At 41.6% G+C, this 24,152-nt stretch overlaps 1 protein-coding gene across 13 annotated transcripts in view; it reads right to left on the bottom strand.

The window, feature by feature from the left end:
* FHOD3 (formin homology 2 domain containing 3) overlaps window positions 1–24,152 on the bottom strand; it is a 553,244-nt gene that overhangs the window by 251,241 nt on the left and 277,851 nt on the right. For all 13 annotated transcript variants that reach the window (XM_044447289.1, XM_044447292.1, XM_044447291.1 and 10 more), the window contains one exon: window positions 19,616–19,710. In XM_044447289.1, coding sequence (XP_044303224.1) covers window positions 19,616–19,710 — 95 coding nt within the window. The remainder of the gene's footprint in view (window positions 1–19,615; window positions 19,711–24,152) is intronic.

Raw genomic sequence — 24,152 nt, 5'->3', positions numbered from 1 at the left:
CCGCATAGGAGATTAGATGAGGCTGGGGACTTAGGGGCACAGATTAGAGTCACCCCCCTTGAAGTCGAGGGGCTCCTCAGGGCATTGGACATTACAAAGGTGCCAGGCCCTGACGGATTACACCCGAGAGTACTTAGAGAGTTGGCAGGGGTTCTCTCACGCCCGCTGGCCTCCATTTTTGAGACCTTGTGGAGAATGGGTGAAGTTCCAGAGAACTGGAAGGTTGCATCAGTGGTCCCAATTTTCAAAAAGGGTAGTAGAAAGGACATGGGGAATTATAGACTGGTTAGCCTTACGTCCATTGTAGGAAAGGCTCATAATAGAGAGAGATCTAGTGATGCTAGATAGGGAAGGGAGGCTGACAGCCACACAACACAGCTTCCGCAAAAACAGGTCCTGCCAGACAAACCTTGTGGAATTCTATGACAAGGTTTCCAGATGGCTAGATGGAGGGGATGCAGTGGATGTGGTATACCTGGATTTCAGCAAGGCCTTTGACAAAGTGCCGCATGATAACCTGGTGGAGAAACTGAGGAGTTTTGGGATACACCAAAGCACTGTTCGGTGGATTAGGGCATGGTTGACTGACCGAAAGCAGAAGGTAACCATTAACGAGGAATCATCGGGATGGCGGCCAGTGACAAGCGGGGTTCCCCAGGGCTCTGTCCTGGGGCCGATCTTGTTTAATCTTTTCATTAACGACATGGAAGAAGGGGTGAACAGTCTGCTGATCAAATTCGCAGACGACACTAAAACTGGAGCAGTGGCCACAACTGAGGAGCAGGTGCTCCAGATCCAAAAGGATCTGGACAGACTATGGAAGTGGGCAGGAGACAACAGGATGGCGTTCAATGTGGATAAGTGCAAGGTCTTGTACTTGGGGCATAGAAATAGCTTTCATAAGTACAGGTTAGGTGATAAGTGGCTGGAGAGCAGCACTTGTGAAAGGGACCTTGGGGTACTGGTTGACTGCAGGCTAAACATGAGTCAGCAGTGTGATGCGGTGGTCAAGAGGGCAAACGCCACCCTTGATTACATAGCATGAAGTGTGGCTTCTAGATCAAGAGAGGTATTGCTACCATTCTACACGACTCTAGTGCGCCCGCAACTGGAGTACTGTGTTCAGTTTTGGGCCCCTCATTACAGAAAGGATATAGCCAGGTTGGAGTCTGTGCAGCGTAGGGACACAAGGTTGGTGGCCGGTTTGCAGGGGATGCCGTATGAGACAAGACTGAGGGAACTGGGTCTCTCCAGCCTGGAGAAAAGGAGACTCAGCGGGGATATGTTGGCGACATACAGGTACGTGAGGGGATGTCATATGGAGATGGGTAGAGACCTATTCTCCCCTGCAGAGAAAGGCAGAACGCGCTCCAATGAAGCAAAGCTTAGGCAACCAAGGTTTCGTTTGGATGCCAGGAAGCACTTCCTGACCCCGAGGGTGTGGAATGGGCTTCCACGAGAGGTCGTTGAGGCCCCATCAGTGTGGGTGTTCAAGATAGGCTGGATGTGCACATGGTGGGCATGTCGTGAGCAGAGCCGACTGGTACCGGAGGTCAGACTAGATGGCCCAGGAGGCCCCTTCTGGCTCGCTCTGTTTTCTATGTTTCTAAGATTGACAGAAAAATAGTCAAAGAATACCTAGAGTAAATAAACACATTCAAATCTCCAGGGCTTGATGAACTCCATCCCAGAGTCATACAACAGCTAGCGGAGGAACTCTCAGAACCACTGGCCATTATCTTTGATAAATTTTAGAAAACAGGAGAAGTGCCAGGCGACTGGTGATAGGCTAACATTGACTCTACCTTCAAAAAGGACAAAAAAGATGAACCTGGAAATTATAGACCAGTTAGTCTGATCTTATTCCCTGGAAGAATTCTGGAGTAAATTATTAAATCTCTGTGCAAGCATCTTGAAGAAAATGCAGTGATTAATAGAAGCCAGAATGGGTTTATTAAAAATAAATCCTGTTTTATTTTTAATAAACCCATTAATTTTAATGAACCCAGACTAATTCAATCTCATATTTTGACTGGGTAACCTCCCAAATGGACAAAGGGAACACTGTGGACATAATCTACCTAGACATTAGCAAAGCTTTCAACATAGTGCCACACAATATTCTGATTAAAAAAATAGCAATAACTGAACTAGACAGAAAAACTATTAGGTAGATCCAAAACTGGGTGCTAAATCGGACACAATGAGTGCTCGTCAATGGCACCTTCTCAAATTGGATGGAGGTAATTAGTGAGGTGCCACAGGGTTCAGTCCTGGGCCCAGTGCTCTTCAACATCTTTATTAATGATTTAGAAGTGGAAGTACAAGGAACGATAATCAGATTTGCAGATGATACAAAACTGGGTGGAATAGCAAACAGCCTACAAGACAGAATGAAGAACCAGGGCGATCTTGATAAACTTGAGCAGTGGGCTCAAAGCAACAGAATGAGATTCAAAAAGGACAAGTGCCAAGTCCTCCACCTAGGAAAAAGAAATCAAATGCATCGATACAAGATGGGGAATACGTGGCTCAACAGAACTGAACAAGAAAAAGATCTTGGAGTAATTGTGGACAATGAGCTACGTATGAGCCAACAATGTGATGCAGTCACCGAAAGGGCAAATGGTATTTTGGGATGCATTCACAGAAGTATTACTTCCAAATCATGAGAAGTAGTAGTTCCTCTATACCAGGGGTTGGCAACCTGTGGCTCTGGAGCCGCACGTGGCTCTTGAATCCCTCTGCTGTGGCTCCATCGCTCAAAACACGAGCCGGCACAGCCGCTAATCTGCGACCGAAGTTCCACTTTTTTCAACGCTGCTGAAAAGATTCTCTTTGTTCAAATGTCATCTCCTTCATCCGAATGTTAAAAGCTGCGCTTGGGACCTGTCACAATGCACATCACTTGAATGTTTATCTGCTAATCAGTCACTAAACACACCTATATCTCTGGCACAGCCACAGCCGCCGATCTGAGCTGATCTACTGAGCCCCCCCACCCCCTGCTGTAGGCCAACCGTGGATAAATCAAAGAAAAGAAGCGTTTCTGAAGAAAACCGAACATTTAATGGTACGTGAGCAGATTCATTTGCTTTTACTGCTGACAAACTTATGGGGTTTGCTGTTCAATGCATGCAGCCCTTTAGCACTGACTTTGATTCTGCAGGAAGCTGTTCTCCTATTCAAAATATATGAAAGGAATCCTACTATTTTATAATGTAAGATTAAAAATAACAGTTTTTAGTGACTGAACAAGAGCTGCAGCTAAATCATAATTAAGATACAGATCTACTTCCTTGTTTTAATAAGATTCTTATACAAATTCCAGCAACATTATCACACTGGGAGAGGGAAGTTTGTTCAATATTTCACCAGACTATTATTTCATTTTGTTGTATTACAGAAACTGTATGAAAGTATCAATTAGTCCTTTTTTAATTCAGGTTGACAGCTGACTACACCCTCCAGTACACGTGAGAAAAGGATGAGGGCACACAGAAGCAGAGGGCATTTTTGGTTTGCTGTGGGTGGCATGTTTGGTTTGCTGCAGGTGGATAATTTAAGTTCGGCTTTTTATTTCATAAATACAAGGAGGACTCAAACAGACATTGAGTATTTTATTTGAAAGTAACCTTCAACCCAGCGTCTTTTTTTCTTGGAGTTCAAAATGTTTTTGTTGCATTTGTTGCAAATAAACATTTTTTTTCTCTTTAGCAGTTCATTGATTTCATAAATGCAACACACTATAGTTTTTTTATACATAGCATAAAGGTAAAAAACAATATACGCAGTGTTATCTTCATTTTAGACGTCAAAAGGGTTTTGCGGCTCCCGGTGTTTTCTTTTCTGTGGGAAATGGGTCCAAATGGCTCTTTGAGTGTTAAAGGTTGCTGATCCCTGCTCTATACACTTCAGTAGTCAGACATCACCTGGAATACTGTGTCCAGTTCTGGGCACCACGATTTGAGAACGATGCAGATAAATTTGAAAGGGTCCAGCGGAGGGCAGAAAAAATGAGGCAGGGTTTGGAAACACTGTCCTATGAGGAGAGACTGAGAGAACTGTGCATGTTAAGCCTTGAGAAGAGAAGACTGAGGGGGGACATGATATTCCTCTATCAACCTCAATGGCTGTCACAAGGAGAAAGGTCAAAATCTCATCTGGCTGATACCAGAATGTAGGACAGAGAATATTCAAGCTTCGACAACCCAGATTCAGGCTAGATATCAGGAAAAGCTTCCTCACCGTCAGCAATACAACAGTAAAACCAGCTTCTTACAAAGGTGGTGGGGTCTCCCATACTAGAGACATTCAAGGTGAAACTGGACAGCATCTGAGTGGGTTTGTGTAAATTGGTGTCCTGCAACAGCAGGGGATTGGACCTGATGGCCTTGATGGCCCCATTCTAGTATTCTATGATGCTTGGGTCATTTATAGGAGACCATAGTGCCATTTAAAAAAAAAAAGATCTGAGTGGCACAGATATTTGCAAGTGTAATTTTTTTTTTTTTTTTTGCAAGGATTAAAGATGTGCTCTCATCTTTATTGAGGATGGTGGCTTGGGTTTTGCTTTTGTTTTTTGTTTTGCATTTAAAGCAGTATTTTGTAGAAGTGTTGGTTGTATATATTCTTTATAGCTCATTATGTGGTTATAAGTAACTACACCAGCAATCATCCTGTTCAGTGATTGGGTTTATGCCTTTGGTAGGCATACCTAGCACAATTGTCAGTCTCTGTGATGAACCACTTAATTGGCCAGAGATGTTGCTGCTCTTGATTAATAACTGCATATAGTATGAAACCTGAGTCTTCTCCCCCACTTGCGCTCCTTAATTAGCAACATTTTCTGGCATTCTAAAGGTCCGAGGTTTGCCAAGTGATTTTCTTTTCAGTGTGGATCCAGTTACCCGAAGGTTAGAAATCCATAGCAAAAGTGTTTTCCGAACTGGTAAAGATGCATTTTGACCAAGTGTGAAGTGTATACGGAATGCATTCTGTGTCAATATCACAGAACAGTTGTTCTCATAATACACTTGAAAAACAAAGCCCTGATGTTCACTGGCCCAACTCATGATAGATACTGAAAACAGTAGTGTAACCTACCAAAAGACACCTATTCAATCTTTTTACCATCAGTACAACCTGCATGATGTTGTTGTTGTTAGTTGCAAAGTTGTGTCCGACCCATCTCGACCCCATGGACAACATTCCTCCAGACCTTCCTGTCCTCCACCATCCCCCGGAGTACACTTAGGCTCACACCAACTTCAGTGATTCCATCTAGCCACCTCATCCTCTGCCTTCCCCTTCTTCTTTTGCCATCTATTGTTCCCAGCATTAGGCTCTTCTCCAGTGAGTCCTTCCTTCTCATTAGGTGGCCAAAGTATTTGAGTTTCATCTTCAGTATCTGGCCTTCTAAAGAGCATTCAGGGTTGATCTCCTCTAAGACTGACTGGTTTGATCACCTTGCAGTCAAGGGGACTTGCAGGAGTCTCCTCCAGCATCACAATTCAAAGGCCTCAATACTTCAACCCTCAGTCTTCCTTATGGTCCAATTTTCATAGCCATACATTGCAACTGGGAAAACCATAGGTTGACTATATGAACTTTTGTCGGCAGGGTGATGTCTCTGCTTTTTAGTATGCTCTCTAGATTTGCCATAGCTTTCCCCACAGGGAGCAAGCGTCATTTCGTTCTTGACTGCAGTCACCATCTGAAGTGATCTTGGAGCCCAAGAAAATAAAATCTGTCACTACCTCGACTTCTTTCCCATCTATTTGCCAGGAAGTGAGAGCACAGGATGCCATGATCTGAATTTTCTTAATGTTGAGTTTCAAGCTAACTTTTGCGCTCTCCTCCTTCACCTGCATCAAGAGGCTCTTTAGTTCCTCTTCACTTTCTGCCATTAGAGTGGTATCATCTGCATATCTGAGGTTGTTGATATTTCTCCCAGCAATCTCAATTCCAACTTGTGATTCATCTAGCCCTGCCTTTCTCATGATCTGCTCTGCATATAAGTTAAATAGGCAGGGTGACAGTATATAGCCTTGCTGAACTCCTTCCTCAATTTTGAACCAATCAGTGGTTCTGTGTCCAGTTCTCGCTGTTGCTTCTTGACCCACATATAGGTTTCTTAAGAGACAAATCAGATGGTCTGGCACTCCCATCTCTTTAAGAACTTGCCACAATTTGTTGTGATCCACACAATCAAAGGCTTTAGCATAGTCAATGACGCAGTAGATGTTTTTCTGGAACTCCCTAGCTTTCTCCATGATCCAGTGTATGTTGGCAATTTGATCTATAGTTCCTCTGCCTCTTCGAAATCCTGCCTGTACTTCTGGTAGTTCTTGGTCCACATACTGCTGGAACCTAGTTTGTAGGATTTTGAGCCTAACTTTGCTAGCACGTGAATTGAGTGCAATGGTGCAGTAGTTTGAACATTCTTTGGCATTGCTCTTCTTTGGGACTGGAATGTAAACTGGAATGGATTTCCAATCCTGTGGCCACTGTTGAATTTTCCAAATTTGTGGGCATATTGAGTGTAGAAATTTTATTGAATCGTCTTTTACGATTTTGTTTTTTTTCTTAATTTTTTATTGAAATTTTTAAACTAATACTAAAGACATCAATCATCAAATATGTTGGACGTACTGGGTCAGCCCCCTACTCATATTTTTTAACATTGTATAGTGATATTCAAATCCATTTATAATTACTTAAAAACACCTTTAAATCTAAGCCAAGTCCCGTTTCTCTAGCCAATAATAAAAAAAATCCCAAGTTTGATAGAAGTATCTTCTTTCTCCTTCAGTGATAAAGTCAATCTATCCATTTCTGCACAGTCCAGAATCTTTTTTAGAATCAGTTCATCGGTGGGTAATTCCTCACTTTTCCAGTGTTGAGCGAACGCAATCCTTGCTGCGGTGATTCCATGTAACATCAAATACATTGCTTGTTTACTAATAGCTCATCTGGAATACTGTCTCTTCCACTAGCTTTGTTGCTAAGACTTCCTAAGAACCATTTGACTTGACATTCCAGGATGTCTGGCTCGAGGTCACTGACCACCCCATCGTGGTTATCAGGGACGTTAAGCTCTTTCTTGTACAATTTTTCTGTGTAATCTTGCCACCTCTTCTTAATCTCTTCTGCCTCTGTTAGGTCCCTGCCATTTTGGTCCTTTATCATGCCCATCTTTGCATGAAATGTTCCCTTCATATCTCCAATCTTCTTGAAGAGATCTCTAACTTCCCTATTCTATTGTTTTCTTCTATTTCTTTGCACTGTTCATTTAAGAAGGCATTCTTATCTCTTCCAGCTGTTCTCTGGAATTCTGCATGCAATTGGGTGTATCTTTCTCTCTCTCCCTTGCCTTTCACTTCCCTTCTTTCTTCAGCTACTTGTAAAGCTTCCTCAGACAGCCATTTTGCTTTCTTGCATTTCTTTTTCTTTGCGATGGTTATATTTGCTACCTCTTGTACAATGTTGTGAACCTCCATCCATAGTTCTTCAGGCACTCTGTCAGATCTAATTCCTTAAATCTATTTGTCATCTCTACTGTATATTCATCAGGGATATGATTTAGGTCATACCTGAGTGGCCTGGTAGTATTCCTTAATTTCTTCAATTTAAGCTTAAATTATGCAATAAGAAGCTCATGATCTGAGCCACAGTTAGCTCCTGGTCTTGTTTTAACTGAATGTATAGAGTTTCTCCATCTTTGGCTGCAGAGCACATAGTCAATCTTATTTCTGTGTTGACCATCTGGTGATGTCCATGTGTAGAGTTGTCCCTTGGGTTGTTGGAAAAGAGTGTTTGCTATGACCATCGTATTCTCTTGACAAATTCTACCAGCCTGTGCCCTGCTTCTTTTTGGACTCCAAGGCCAAACTTGCCTGTTATTCCCATTATCTTTTAGCTTCTTACTTTAGCATTCCAATCCCCCATGATGATAAGGACATCATTTTTGGGTGTTCATTCTAGAAATTGTTGTAGGCCTTCACAGAACTGGTCACCTTCAGCACCAGTGGTTCGGGCATAGACTTGGACTACTGTGATGTTGAATGGTTTGCCTTGGATTCAAACTGAGATCATTCTGTCATTTTGGAGATTGTATCCCACTACTGCTTTTCCTACTCTTTTATTGACTATGAAGGCTACTCCATTTCTTCTGAGGGATTCTTGGCCGCAGTTGTATACCTGATGGTCATCTGAATTAAATTCACCCATTCCTGTCCATTTTAATTCACTGATTCCTAAGATGACGATGTTCAGTCTTGTCATCTCTTGTTTGACCACATCCAGCTTGCCTTAATTCATGGATCTTACATTCCAGGTTCCTATGGAGTATAGATCTTTGTAGCATCGGACTCTCCTTTCACCACCAGATACATCTGCAATTGAGTGTCCTTTCGGCTTTGACCCAGTCGCTTCATTCTTTCTGGCGCTACTAGTATTAGCCCTCTGCTCTTCCCCAGTACCATATTGGACACCTTCCGACCATATTGTACACCTTCCAGTGTCATATCTTTTTGCCTTTTGTTACTGTTCATGGGGTTTTCATGGCAAAGATACTGGAAAGGGTTGCCATTTCCTTCTCCAGTGGATCACGCTTTGTCAGAGCTCTCTGCTATGACGTGTCCATCTTGGGCGCCCTCCAAGGCATAGCTCATAGCTTGAGCTACACAAGTCCCTTTGCCACGACAAGGCAGTGATCCATGAAGGGGACAACCTGCACAATGCCCCTTCAAACTGTGGGAGATCTTTATACCCCACCTGTACTTTAAATAAGTTATAGTAAAGTATGAAGAACTAATCCCGTTTTGCTCAACATAGGGGACTTACATGGAGTGGAGAAATGAATCATAGAATAGTAAAAGTGGAAGGGGAAAGAGGACCATATGGTCCAACCCCCGCACCCTCCTAAGTTAATCCATTCCGCTCACAACGTCCCTAGGTCATTGCTTCCATGGTCGTACTGCTCTGTCAGAATATGGTTTGGTGCAACTTGAGCCTATTATTCTATGTTCTGCACTTGGGGATGATTGAGAAGAGATCCGTCCTTCCTTGAGGTGATAGGGTGGGGGGAAATAGCCTTGACTTGGTTTTGACCAACAGGGGAGAGGTGAAAGATGGGGTACAGATTAGGGGAGCTCTGGATGTGAGTGATCACTTTATTCTTTGCTTTGAGATCAGGGGAATGGGGACGTGCAGCAGGTCAAGTAGTAGAAGCTGGGACTTCAAGAGGGCCAACTTTGGTCAACTGAAGGCCAGACTGGGGATAGGTTACTGGAAGGCAAGGGAGTTGAGGAAGGGTGGATGGCACTCAAAAGGGAGGTTTTGGAGGCACAAGCCTTGACGATACCTCTAGTTAGTAAGGTGGGGAGGCTAAGGAGAGCACCACCATGGATGCATAAGGAGGTGGTAAGAGGGATTAGACACAAGAGGAACCTCCATAGGAAATGGGCACTGGGAAAATAGACAAAAGGGCATACCGGGAGGGGGAGGCCCGTTGCAAGAAGATTCTTCACAAGGCTAAGGGTGATTACGAGCTGAGACTTGCAAAGAATATCAAGAGCAAAAAAAGGGCTTCTATCAGCAGGTAAATAGCAAAGGGAAGGGGCAACTTCTGGTTGACGTCGTGGTGAGATGGCTGTGGAGAATGGGGTCTCCGTGCTTCACATCGGATTCTGTTTGACGGAGGGCCCTTGGGCGGGCCATCCAAGCTCCGTCAGGGCAGGGATTAGAAGCCTGAGCATACTTCTGCCTGGTGGTGGGCGGCTGTCCCCCACCTGCCGGGAGAAATTAGGGGAAATTCTCAGTGAACGTAGAGAGAGGGGTGCACCCCCCCCATGAGCTGTTGGCACCGGATTGATAGCAAAGAAAAGAAAAAGAAGCTTAAAAGTGGACACTGGACCTGCTGGGTGGACAATTAAACCTTTCAAAATAATGCCTGTGAAAGAACCTGTGAAATAACTATCAATCTGAGTAACAAAAGAAAGGTTCTCTTGACGGAGAGGGGAAACTTCTCCCTGTGGAGTTCAAGCGGCAACAAATCTAGGGGAGATTTAGTGAAACTGGGGAAATTTGAGACTTAGAAGAGATTTTTTTTCTTTGCTTAATCTCCCCAAGGGCAAAGAATTAAATTTGAACTTATTGTATATTGACTGTTAGGAAAAGCTCTTTTTTTGTTTCGTTTTCTGTATGTCTCTTTCAGAGACATGGCGACTTGATTTTTCTAGCTCCTGCATGAAGTTGAAGATCTTTTTGTCTTTGTTATACTAATAAATAACGTTTTGCTGCCACCCTGTGGTCATTTGATTTTTTAACAGACATTGTTTGCCAAAAAAAAAAAAAAAATCCCTTATTTTCCTCTCTTTGTGATTCTTTGCTGCTATTTAGTGGCCGTTTAGTACATAAGAGGTTATTTTAAAAAATGGTTTTAACTAAACCTTTTACTTCCATCATGAATAAAATTCACCTATCATCTTTGGCACCTATGTCTGCTTCCCAAAGCTTAATACATCAATTAAAACCTAAGAATTTGGAAAAATTCATACAAATGACACTTTTGGCAATACAAGCATCTCTAACATCTATGCAAGCATCTCAAGAGTCTATGCAAAATGTTATACAAGAATTTGCTTTGGAACAAAAGGAAAGGCTGGATAAACTGGATAAATTGAATAGTTATGTCTTGAAGATAGTGAATCAACTTGCAGGTTCAGGTATTAAAATAAAATAAAATGAACAAAAGATACAAGAAACGAAAAAGAAGGTTGAAGATTCTGAAGAGAAAATTGAAAAGATGGATCAAGAGAGGTAACAACTAACACAAACAAATAAGTCATTCTGGGATTCAGTTGCCATATTGGAGAGATTTCTGAATACAACAGAAGCAAAAAATGAAAACCTAAGTAGTTTAACAAACATTATTTATTTATTCATTTATTAGAACATTTCTACGCCGCCCCTTGCCGAAGCCTCGGGGCGGCTTACAACACAATAAAATACAATAAAATACAAAAATAACCATATAAAATTAAAATTAACAATATAAAATAAACAAAAATATAAAAGATATATGCTATTATGCTAGCAGATGCTCCTGTTTTGGAAAAGGAAGAGACAGATAAACAGCCGGACCTGGTTTATAGAGTCAGCTTAAGCCATGTTAGAAGTCATAAATTTCCGAGGAAGAATGGATAATTCTAAGGGAATTTTATATCTTGAAGGGCATGGTTTACAAATGGCATGGCATGCTTATATGTGGTAAGGGTATTGCTATTTCTTAGTGACATAAAGTTTAAATATGATCGAGATATGTGAAGACTGTAGAATATTTGATCTTATAAAGGAATTAGTAACGTTTGATTAAATGATTTCAAAATTGGATGAAATAATGATTAAAGGATTGTATAACTTCCTTTTGGGTATAAAAATGAAAGATGAATGAGTTAAGGAAAGTATGACAATATGGGCATAAAATGTTGGATATAACATTGAGTTACAGAAATGGCAAACGCTATGGAAAAGAAATATTAAGGTAATGTTAGCAACTTCATGTAAAGAAAACCTATATAAATGTTTTATAGTTAGATAGACATAAATGTCTTATAGATCATTCTTATCGCTAAATAGATTAGTAAAAATGTTTTCAAACATGTCAAATAGATGTTGGAAATGTAAACACAAATTTAAACCTGAAGACTTTTTTTCTGTTAGATATTATTCTTAATGATTTTGATAAATAGGCTATATATTTGATCTTACATGTAACTACTGTGGCAAGGATTCCATTTACTCACTACAGGAGGAGTGAAGAGCCACGCACTGAAGAGCTGATCTTAAAAAGGATTTTGGACTGCAAGGAAAGGGACAGATTGCTCTTGTCTCTGAAGAAGGAGGACGCATATCTCTACCAAACTTGGAATTCTTTTTATTATTAGATAGAGAAACGGGACTATGCATAGATTTGAATATGGTTACTGACTGTAAAAATGAGGAAGATGTCAACCCAGTATATCCGATGTCTTAAATAATTGTTGTTTTTTAAAGTTAGATTATAAAGAAAATAAAAAAAAATATTTAAAATAAAAAATAGCAAAGGGAAGGAGAGACAGACAGTGGGACTACTTAATAAGGAAGAAGGGGATCCAGTGACTGATGTGAGGAAACAGGCACAGATTCTAAATGACAATTTTGCCTCTGTGTTCTCCCCAAAACGGGATGGGGGAGATCTACATGGGAGATTAAATGAGGCCGGGGATTTAGGGGCACAGATTAGAGCCACCCCCCCCCCCAGAAGTTGAGGAGCTACTCAGGGCACTGGACATTACAAAGGTGCCAGGGTTACACCCGAGAGTGCTGCAAGAGTTGGTGGGGGTTCACGCCTGCTGGCCTCCATTTTTGAGGCCTCGTGGAGAATGGGTGAAGTTCCAGAGGACTGGAGGGAGGCGTCAGTGGTCCCAATTTTCAAAAAGTGTAGTCGAGGGGACATGGGGAATTACAGACCAGTCAGCCAACAATGGAAAGACTCATAATAGCAAGAGATCTAGTGATGCTAGATAGGGAAGGGTGGCTAGTGGCCACACAACACAGCTTCTGCAAAAACAGGTCCTGCCAGACAAACCTTGTAGAATTCTATGACAAGGTTTCAAGCTGGCTAGACGGAGGGACACAGTGGATGTGGTTTACCTGGATTTCAGCATGGCCTTTGACAAAGTGCCCCATGATATCCTGGTTGAAGAAATTGAGAAGGTTTGAGATAGACCAATGCACTGTCTGATGGATTAGGGCATGGTTGACTGACCGAAAGCAGAGGGTGACCCTTAGTGGGGAATCATCAGGATGGCAGCCAGTGGCAAGTGGAGTCCCCCAGGGCTCTGTCCTGGGGCCGATCCTGTTCAATCTTTTCATCAATGACATGGAAGTAAGGGGTGAACAGTCAGCTGATCAAATTTGCAGACAATACTAAAACAGGAGCAGTGGCCACAATTGAGCAGCAGATACTCCAGACCCAGGATGATCTGTAAAGACTATGGAAGTGGGCAGAAGACAACAGGATGGTGTTGAATGGGGATAAGTGCAAGGTCTTGCACTTGGGGCATAGGAATGGGGGTCATAGGTACAGATTAGGGGACAGGTGGCTGGAGAGCAGCACTTGTGAAAGGAATCATGGGGCACTGGTTGACTACAGGCTAAACATGAGTCAGCAGTGTGACGTGGCGGCCAAGAGGGCGAACACCACCCTTGGTTGCATAGCCAGAAGCATGGCTTCTAGATCGAGAAAGGTATTACTACCACTCTACACGACTCTGGTGCGCCCAGAACTGGAGTATTGTGTTCAGTTCTGGGCTCATTACAGGAAGGATATAGCCACGTTAGAGTCAGTGCAGTGTAGGGCCACAAGGATGGTGACTGGATTGCAGGGAAAGCCATATGAGGTGAGACCGAGGGAACTGGGTCTTTTCATCCTAGAGAGGAGATGACTCTGGCAGCATCTGTTGGCGACATATAGGTATGTGAGGGGGTGTCACATGGAGGTGGGTAGAGACCTGTTCTCCCCTGCAGAGAAGGGCAGGATGGGCTCTAATGGAGCCAAGCTCAAGGAACCAAGGATCAATTTGGATGCTGGGAAGTACTTCCTGTCAGTTAGGACCCCTAGCGTATGGAATGGGCTTTCATGGGAGATGGTTGGAGCCTCATCAGTGAGGGTGTTCAAGGATGGGCTAGACATGCAAATGGTAGGCATGTTGTGAGCAGAGCTGGCTAGAGCTGGGGGTCAGACCAGATGGCCCAGAAGGCCCCTTCTGGCTTGCTCTGTTTCTATGTTTCTTCTTTATCACAATCTTTCAAGTACTTGAAAAGTGCTATCACCTCATTGCTCAGTCTTCTCTAGGCTAAACATGCCCAGTTCTTTCAATCTTTCCTCACAAGGCATTCTTTCCAGGCTCTGGATCATCCTTGTTGTCCTCCTATGAATCTTTTGCAGTTTGTCTACATCTTTCTTAATCTGTGGTGCCCAGCAGCAGACACAGTACTCCAGTTTATTGAAAATAGTAAGAGAGATACAAATTTGTTTTTAACCTGTGTCCATCTGAATATATATTCAGTCCAATCTTCTAAGACAAATCTTGATCACTTTGAAAATGGATTAGTTTGTACATACAAATATCGTTAGCCCGGGGTACTAGACAGGGTTGCCCTTTTTCTCTGATTTTGTTTGCTTTAGTTATAGAACTGCTAGCAAAATAGTATTAGGGATGATAATTTAATAGAAGGTATATGATTTGAGAATAAAATTAAGATTAGCTTATTTGCAGATGATACACTATTAGCAATAAAGGACCCAGTTAAGGTTATGGATCAAATTAAAATACATTTAACAGAATTTGGAAAAATAATAGGCTTACATGCAAATTGGGACAAATCAGAGATGAAGTTATTTAATTGTAATAAAGTGAAAAAGGATGAGATTAAAAGCAATTAGAATTTCAGATATGTAATAGTATTGTTTAGGAGAAATTATTACAAAACATAGCAATGTTTAAAAGAGCATAATATTGATAAGTTAAAATATGAAGTGAAAGAGAAGATGAATGAGTTTAAGAAGATTGGTCTATTATGGTTTGTTAGAATAGCAGCATTCAAAATGAAGCTCATACCTAAGATTAATTTCTTGCTTATGATGTTACCAATTAATGTAACAAAGAAAGATGCGAAAGAATGGCAAAATATGATTAATAAATTTTGTAATGGGGATAAAAAAGACAGGATTAATTAAAAAAAAAGAATATACATGCTCCAGAGAGTTTGGGTTTAGGCATTCCCAATGTGAAATTTTATTATATAGTTAATCAACTGAGGCATATACCAGATATTATACTGCAACTGGATAAGATAATATAGGGTAAATTAGAATATCAAGATGTAGGGGATCCTTATTAAATATTTTTCTTCAACAAGATAATAAGAATATTAAAAAGATAGGAAACCCCTTTTTAAGAATATGATCAAAATTTGGAATTAATATAGGAATATGTTTATTCCACTGATTTTGTCATTATACCCAATTACAGAATTAGAAAGATTTCCAGAGAATCTGAGTAGTTTGAGGGAAGTACTGAAGTATAAACATGTTACTAGGTTGAAAGATTGGTTAGAGAAAATGAAGAGTAAAGAAATGATACAAGCAACACTGGGATAGGGTAAAATAAATTGGTACAATACACTTCAGTTAGATTATTGGACTAAGAATTAGTTGAAGAAAAATGGTAAATGCAGAAAATATACTAAATTTGAAGATATAATTTTACAGAAAGAAACACAAGACAATATGTGGATGAGAGGAATGACATGTAAAATTTACAATATATTACTAGAAGATGAGGATCACTATGATCCTCTTAAAGAGTCTTGGGAAATAGATTTAAAAAGAAATATTAGTGCTGAAGAATAGAATAATAGGTGGGATAAGAGACTTTTAAAATCAATGTCAATAAGAATTAAAGAGGATTTTTATAAACTGGTTTGGAAATAGTACTTAACTCCAGTTACTGTAAATTGAATTACATGAATAATGAGTATTTCAACATGTGTTGGAGATACAACCAAGAAGTGGGTACATATTTCCCTCTGTGGTGGAAATATAAACATATAAATGAGTTTTGAGAAAGCATCTTTAAAGAAATTGGTAAAATATTAATTTAAATAATGAAGTTGATCCTGGATTAGCATTATTGTCATTATTTAGAGAACAGATGGGACAAAATACTAAAGAATTGATGATATATTTATTAACAGCAGTAAGATTAATAAAAGCAAAGAACTGGAAAACAAAAGGTGAATATCATATTCACTGGTATAAAGAAATCCGGAATATAGCATCATTAATAGCTTATCATTAAGTCAACTTGAGATATTAAATGGAAAAAAGGTTTGACAAGTAAAAATAAATCTGAAAATATTTGGAAACCTTTTATTGAATACGTTTTAATAAAAGGAAAGGGGTGTGAACCACCACAAGAGTCAATGCAGTTCTGGAAGGGAAGTGGGGAAACCTGAATGAATAAATGATCTTACACTAAGTAATTAGAGTTGTTGGTCCTGGCGGAGGTAGCACTGATATTAATGTATTGTTTAATTGTGTTAATTGGTAATGTTTAGTTACAATTATTTTTATATTAATTGTATTGTTTTTCTTAGTAGGAAAAAGTGAAATATAAAGCATTTACTTTAAAAATAAATAATAAAAAGCTTATTAACAAAAGGAAAAATTAAGGCAGCCCAGTCATGTCCTAGATTATCAAAGTGTGAAAGTAATAAAAGTCAAAGTTTGCAAATATAAATCTTCATGTGTAGGGTAATGAACAGGGTGAAATTAATCTCACATTTTGATGCAAACCTACTTAATTTAGTTTCTGAGCCAATGCATGAATTAAAATGCCATTATCTTTTGATATTAATGTATTTCCAAATGTGTACATTAGGGAACACTGCTTGTAAGCATAGGCAAAAGTGTAGTGTATATAAAAATGAATATCAGAGGGAATATAGACAGAAACTGATGCAATATCTGGTGGAGACTTCTTTTTTAATTGCAAACTGATGCAGAAAATGGACTGAAAAATCACGTACTGAAATAGACATATGTGACCATCCCTGAAAATGAGGAACTGAGAAAAAGCAACTGGACAGCTCTTTAGTCTAACATCAGCTAGAGAGCTATTTGGATATTTTACAGAAAAAAAGCTGGCATTTTTCACCTCTGTGGACTTATTCTAACTCCTGGCAAAAACAAATGATCACATATTCAAAAATTTGAGAGTACTTCTATAAACCTCATTATAAAATCAAGTAATTTCAACAGTGCAGTGTGTTCTACTGATACCATTATATAAGCCCAAGTAATTAATACCACTATTATATTTGTGTATTGCTAACTTGTAACCATTTATTCCCACAGGCATTGTTTTGTTAAGGAAGGATATACATGTCAAGAATTGCCTCACTAAAATATGAAAAAATATAAAATTGGATTTTACATTCCTAATTTACACAGGGACAGTATTTGGGTTGATGTATAATTTGAAAGTTGTTCAGCATGGAATAGGAACACTGATTGAAAGAAGGCAGAGCAAATAGAAACAGGTACTACTGGAGCCAAAGGAAGGAATGAGAGAATACTACCTGTGTGGGAGTACCAGATATGGTCCATCTTGGGGCAACTGTACATGTGCCTTGGACTTCTTTTTCCTGGATGGGGCTTCCCACCATATACATTGAATAAAATCTATTTTATTTAAAACTTTATGTCCTGTCTTTAATATAAAACATTTCCAGGTGAGCTTAAAAAGCAAAAATCTAATAATATATAGTAGCAAACAAGCAAATAATACATAAATTAAAAAGGCAACACAGTAACACTAAAGGTAAAGGTTCTCTCCCACATATATGCTGTTCAACTTGTGTTCAACTCTTGGGCTGGTGCTCATATCCGTTTGTAAGCCAAAGTGCCAGTGTTCTCTGAAGATGCTTCTGTGGTCATGTGGCCAGCATGACTAAACACCAAGGTGCACAGAAACCTGTTACCTTTCCTACTGAAGTGGTACCTATCTAGCTACTTGCATTTCTATGCTTTCTCATTGCTAGGTAGGCATGAGCCTAGGAGAAAGCAGTGGGCACTCACCCCATCAGGTGGATTCAAACTGCCAGCCTTCTGATCAACAGCCCAGCAGCCCAACAGTTTAACCCACTGTGTCACCCGCATCCCAAGGGTAACACTAATAGCAATTAGAACAAGGTTCTTCACATAAAATAAAAATAAAAAGCAATTTTACTGGCATCAAAAAGGTGCCAGGTGAACATCCCTGGGAAAAGCATTTGATAAACAGAGTCCCAAAACCAAGAAGGACTTCTCTGCAGTTGCCATCTGGATGAGGGGACTGACCTGGCATGTATTATGGAGACCTGGGCGGGAGGGGTGGGGGGCGCGTGTTGTTCACCCATCTATGCCCACCCAGATATCTGATGCAGCACCAACCTTACCTTGAGGGAAGGGGAGGGGCAGTGGCCCTAATTTATAGAGAGTCAATCTCCCTTGTGGGGCTTCCTGTCCCCTCAAGGCCGGGTCTAGAGTGTTTACACCTGATGCTAGGTGATCAAGACAGACTGGAGATTCCGTTGGTGTACCGTGCTCCCTTCTGCCCAACAGACTCCCTGCCTGAGCTAATGGAGATTGTTTCAGACCTGGTGTTGAGGACCCCCAGGATGTTGGTCCCGGGGGACTTCAAACTTCATACCAAGGCTGGTCTGACTGGGCCAGCTCAGGACTTCACAGCCACCATAGGGCTGTCTCAACATGTCACTGATCCAATGCATGAAAAAGATCACACTCTACACCTGGTCTTTTTGACGGGGCAGGAAGATGGTGATCTGTGAGGGACCTGATCTTAACCCCTTTGTCATGGTCAGATCACTTTCTCGTGAGATTTAAACGTGGGGCCAGTTTTTCCTTCACTAAGGGTGTGAACCTTATTAAAATGGTCTGCCCCCAGAGTCTAACGGATCGTGATGAATTCCTAAGGGCTCTGGGGGAAATTCCAGTTGATTTAACTGGCAATCCTGTTGATGCCCTGGTTGATTTGTTGAATGGGGAAATGGCTCGATTGTTGATTGTTCAGCATGATTGTTCCCGTGTCCTCTCCTGCCATGCAAAGCCTGCATCCTTACCTGGATGAGTGATGCCTAGCAATGGTGACTCATGATCTGGTAACTTCCTGATTGGACTATTGCAACATGTTCTATGTAGGGCTGCCCTTGAAGATGGTCAGGATACTTCAATTGGTTCAGAATTGAGCTGCCAGGATGTTAACAGCATGTTATACGTGCACAAATAATGCCAGTCCTGGCTACCAATTGAAGTCCAAGCCCAATTTAAGGTGCTGGTGATGACTTATAAAGCCCTAACCGGCTTAGGACCTGGATATCTGAAGGAGCATCTCCTTCCCTATGTGCCTTCCCATCCCTTAAGATCTGGGGTGAAGGTCCTTCTCTGGGAGCCCTTCTTGAAGGAGATAATGAAGGTGGCTACCTGGCACCAATGCTGTATTCTTTTTGGAGCCAGGCTAAAACCATTTTATACACCCATTATTTTAAATCTGATTAGGTTTTAATGTGGTTTTTATTTATTGGATGCTATGCTTCATTTTGTTTTGTTTTTATTGCAAAACCATTCTGAGGTTGTGGTAGTCAGACGGTAAACATAAGCATCAAATCAATCAATCAATCAGCCTTACTTCTGCATGGGTGTGGAAGGCAACTGGATGAAACCTCCCCAAATTATGTCAAAATTTGAGCAGCTTCATGTTAAAGTAGGAAATCCTTCAGGTATCTAGATGCTCAATTGTGTGTGGCATTAAAAGTAAGCATGGGTACTTATGACTTCACAGACAAACCCATAGATGATTTTCCCTTTGCATATGTGCTTCCCTGTCTGGCAAAATTTCTTCAGGATCACAAACAGGGTCTCTAAACTTTGTTTAAAGTACTTATGCATATATATTTTAAAATTTACAGTTTTCACAATTTGTTTAAAACATACAGTTCTTACCTTTGATCCAATGAGAGTATACAGCCACTGGATTGTTTCATTGTGATTTATTACTCCATTCATCCCATCAACATAGAGCATAATCTGTCCCAGGGCTAAGGAAATTAAAACAACAACAACAAGTCAAGTTAGCTAAACTGAGTTGCTTGCTATGTTATTGTGACGTAATAAGTACCAGATCTGAGACAAGAGAAAAGGCAGAATCCCAATTTCAACTTTTAAATCAGAACAAATGGCCATTCAAAATAACTCAGTCATTATTCTAGATGCAATGCAGTGTTATGCCCATGCAATCTAAAAATAACACTAGTGCCCACAGTTGCAAACTGTTAAAATTAAAAATTCCAGTGAATGGATAGAACTAAGGGATGAGGTCCATAGGCTTTGTCAGGAGGGTCAGTGAATGTGGGATGGCTTGGGGATAGAGCCCAACTGTTTTAACCAAGGGCAGACCCAAAAGTTGATGGTTTCTTAAAACTTTTTTAAAATGGGGACTCTAGGTTTTCCATTTGTCTTTCCATCTAACACACCCTGCTAAACTCAGCTGGCAACTCTACCAGTGTAAAGATTCCTCAACCATAGTTTGATATCCCATTACTTTTTTTTAGCATTGTTACCTTGTACTAAGTACAAAATAAAAGCCTGATCCAGTTAAGATTGATTCAGCAACTATCAAATTCAGCTTCAGTCCAACTCCAACTCTTCATATGGAAATAAATTGAAAGGCTATCCCAGGGGAAGGACACTGTTATTATGGGAAATTTCAATCTCCCTGATATTAGTTGGGAGATACATTCAGTGGTGGCTATGTTCCATCCCTTCCCAGAAGCTATGAGGGAGGGTTTTTCACCCAGAGGATTTGGGAGGCAACAAGTGGGAGAAAACGTCCTAGACTTGTATTTGACCAACAGGGAAGATCTGGTGGATGACTAGGGGAGCTCTGGATGCAAGTAACTGCTCCATCCTATGCTTTGAAATTAGAAGAAAAGGGGTGAATGGTAGCTCAGGTACTAGATGGGAGTTCATAAGGGCCAGCTTTGGTCAACTGAAAGTCAGCCTGGAGTGGCAAGAAGTGACAAAGTGCCACATGATATCCTGGTTGAGAAATTGAATAGTTTTGGGATAGACTGATGAACTGTCCAATGGATTAGGGTGTGGGTCCTCAAAGTACGGCCTGCGGGCTGCATCCGGCCCGCCATGCCCATTTATCTGGCCTGCCTTAGAGGTTTTGGACTCGCCACGCCCGATGCCTGCTGCTCGCCTCACCCCACGTGCAGGGAAGTGGCGACTTGCTCACATGGAGATCATTTTGGACTCGCTCGGAAAAAACAATCTCCAAGCGAGCAAGCCGCCTTTCCGGCCTGCGCCCAGCTGTGGCACCTTTCAACTGGCCCCCTGTTGAAAAAATGTGAGGACACCTGGATTAGGGATGGCTGATGGACCGACAAGATTAAGTTACTATTAGTGGGAAATCATCAGGATGGCAGCTGGTGACGATCAGGGTCCCCCAGGGCTCAGTCCTGGGACCAATCCTGTTCAATCTTTTCATCAGTGACCTGGAGGAGGGAGTGACAAGTCTGCTGGCCAGATTGCAGATGATATTAAAATGGGGGTGGTGGCTACAACTGAGGAGCAGGTACTCTGGATCCAAAAGGATCTGGACAGGCTATGGAAGAGGGTCAGGGATAACAGGATGGCATTCTATGTGGATAAATGCAAGATCTTGCACTTGGGACATATGAATGGGTGTCATAAGCACAGGTTAGGGGACAAGTAGCTGGAGAACAGCATTTGTGAAAGGGATCTTGGTTGACTACAGCCTAAACATGAGTCAGCAGTGTGATGCAGCAGCCAAGAGGGGGAATGCCACCCTTGGATGCACAGCCAGAAGCATGGTTTCTAGATCAAGAGAGGTATTGCTACCACTCTATTCAACTTTGGTGTGCCCGCAGCTGGAGTATTGTGTTCATTTCTGGGCCTCTCATTACAAGCAGGATATAGCAAGGTTGGAATCAGTGCAGTGAAGGGCTACAAGGATGGTGGCTGGTTTGCACGGGAAGTCGTATGAAGCGAGACTTAAGGAACTGTGTCTTTTCTGCCTGGAGGAGACTCCGAGGGGATTTGTTGGTAACTGTGACTGTGTCAGGAGAGGGGTGCCGGCTAAAGCTGCCTCTTCCTTGATTTTCCATGAAGAGCAACACCAGGACAGTGCACTCACCGAGTCTTTATTCACCTCTTTACACTTTCACCGGCTCGCTTCCAAAGCGCCTTGTCCTGGCCTGCTCTGGCTCCCTTCCCCCCTGTCGCTAGGGCAACGGCGTTTGTGCTGGCTTGCCTGCCAGCGACTGCCTTGCCCGCTCTCCTTCAACCACACGCGTGTCTCAGCTTTCTCTCCTCTCTTCCCTCCTCTGCTCACCCCCCCCCTCTTTTATCCACCCTCCTGCACCACTCCACCCAACCCAGGTGTTCCTCTCTCCTCCGCAATCCCATACAGCTGTGCACTCGCACGTGTCTCCTGGTTGTTGTCTTCTCGCGAGTTGCTCTCCCACATAGATTCCCAGCCTTGTCCTGTTATCTTCGGCCCTGCTCTGTGGAAGGCCCCAGGAAAAGGGGTGAGTCCCCCCTGCCTCCTCACAGTAACATATAAGGTACATGAGTTGTCATGCAGTGGGTCAAGGCCTGTTTTCTCCTGAGGAGAAGGGCAGGTTGCTTTCCAAAGGAGCAAACCTCAGGGAAGCAAGGATCAGTTTGGATGCCAAGAAGTACTTCCTGACAGTTAGGACCCCTAGGGCATGGAATGGGCTTCCATGGGAAATAGTTGAAGCCCCAGCGGTGAGGGTGTTTAAGGATAAGCTGGAAATGCACATGGTAGGCATGTCATGAGTGGAGCTGGCTAGAGCTGGGGGACAGACTAGATGGCCCAGGAGGCTCCTTCTGACTCACTCTATGGTTCTATGTTTACTGGAGGATTGGAGGGTAGCGTCAGTTGTCCCATTCTTCAAAAAGGGTAACAGAGCAGACAAGACAGGCCAGTTAGCCTAACATCCATTCTGGGAAAAACAATGGAAAAGCTCATTACAAGGAAAGCTCTAGAAACCCTAGTTATGGAGGGAGGGTTGACAGCCATGTAAAATGTCTTCCATAAAAATAGGTCCTGCCAGACAAATGCTGTTGAATTCTTTGACAAGGATGCTAGTTAGATTGGGGGGGAATGCCATATGAGACAAGATTCAGGGAGCTGGGACTTTTCAGCCTAAAGAAGACAAGACTCAGAGGGATTCTTATAAAGACATATAGGTATGTGAAGAGGTGTCACATCATGGAGGAAAGGAGGAGGTCCAATGGGATAAAACTCAAGGAACCAGGCTTCAAGTTGGATGTCAAGAAGTACTTCCTGATGGTTAGGACCCCTAAGACATTGAGTGTGCTTCCTTGGGAGGTGGCGGAGGCCCTATCACTGAGGGTGTTCAAGGGAAGATTGGACAACCCAATGTACTCAACCACCAATGTGTTGCGTACATACATAAGCAGAGCCAGCCATAGCCAGGGGGTCAGTCTAGGTGGCCTGGGAGTTCCTTTCTGACTTACTATGTTTCTAAATAAAAATATTCATCCCGTGACAATAGTTGGAATTCAACAGAATGGCTGCAAATGTTTTCCTGCCTGTCAGACCTGAATTAAATTTGCAGGCACAGTAGTCTGCAAATGAGAGACCTGCCACATCCAAGCAAACAGTTTTCCTACAACTTCCCTTAAAATGTTCATTTTTAAAAAAGGAAGTGCTAACTTTATTATTTGGCAGAACTCAATGAAATTTGTGGGGATAGAACACCCTTTTATAGAAATCAAGCCCAATAGATTTCAGTTGGGGAGTTTTTAAAATAAGGATGTATGTATTCCACTACATTTCTACATCCATCTGGGAGCACCTCCTCGTGTGCTGCAGCACTTAGAAAATAATTCAAATAAAGATATATAAAAATTCATATTGCCTTCAGCCACAAGAAACTAGGGAGAACTTTGGGAGAAATACTATTCACTTTTGCAGACACAACACAATCTGTGTCTCTGTTTAATTCCAAATCACTAACAAGTCTTCAGTTGTATTCAATTGCAGGGCCAAGTACTGCATAAAGTATTCTGGTAAGGCCTGACTAAAGCAGAGTACAGCTGCACCATTATTTCTCTTCAAATCAAGTCTATACTTATGTTGATACAACTTAGAATTTCATGAGCCTTTTTAGCCACTGCATCATACCACCAAGTGTATCAAAATTTCCAGTTTCTTTCTACATGTACAGCTGTCAAAGCAGTTATTTATTTATTTATTAAAACATTTCTATGCCGCCCCATTCGCCGAAGTTCTTACCCTTCCTGATTCTCCCTCCTTCAGTGCAGAACTTTACATTAATCACTGTACTAAATAGTTTAAGCTCAATTCTCCACATCACTGAACAGCTAAGAGAGCATCTTCAAAGGCACATAGCCATCTACTAACAATAAAAAATATATCAAAGAGATCCAGAATATTACTTTA

The sequence above is a fragment of the Varanus komodoensis genome, unplaced genomic scaffold (assembly GCF_004798865.1).
Source record: "Varanus komodoensis strain SLA01 unplaced genomic scaffold, ASM479886v1 scaffold51, whole genome shotgun sequence".
NCBI classification, from domain to species: Eukaryota; Metazoa; Chordata; class Lepidosauria; order Squamata; family Varanidae; genus Varanus; species Varanus komodoensis.
This window is presented reverse-complemented; position numbering and strand designations above follow the sequence as displayed.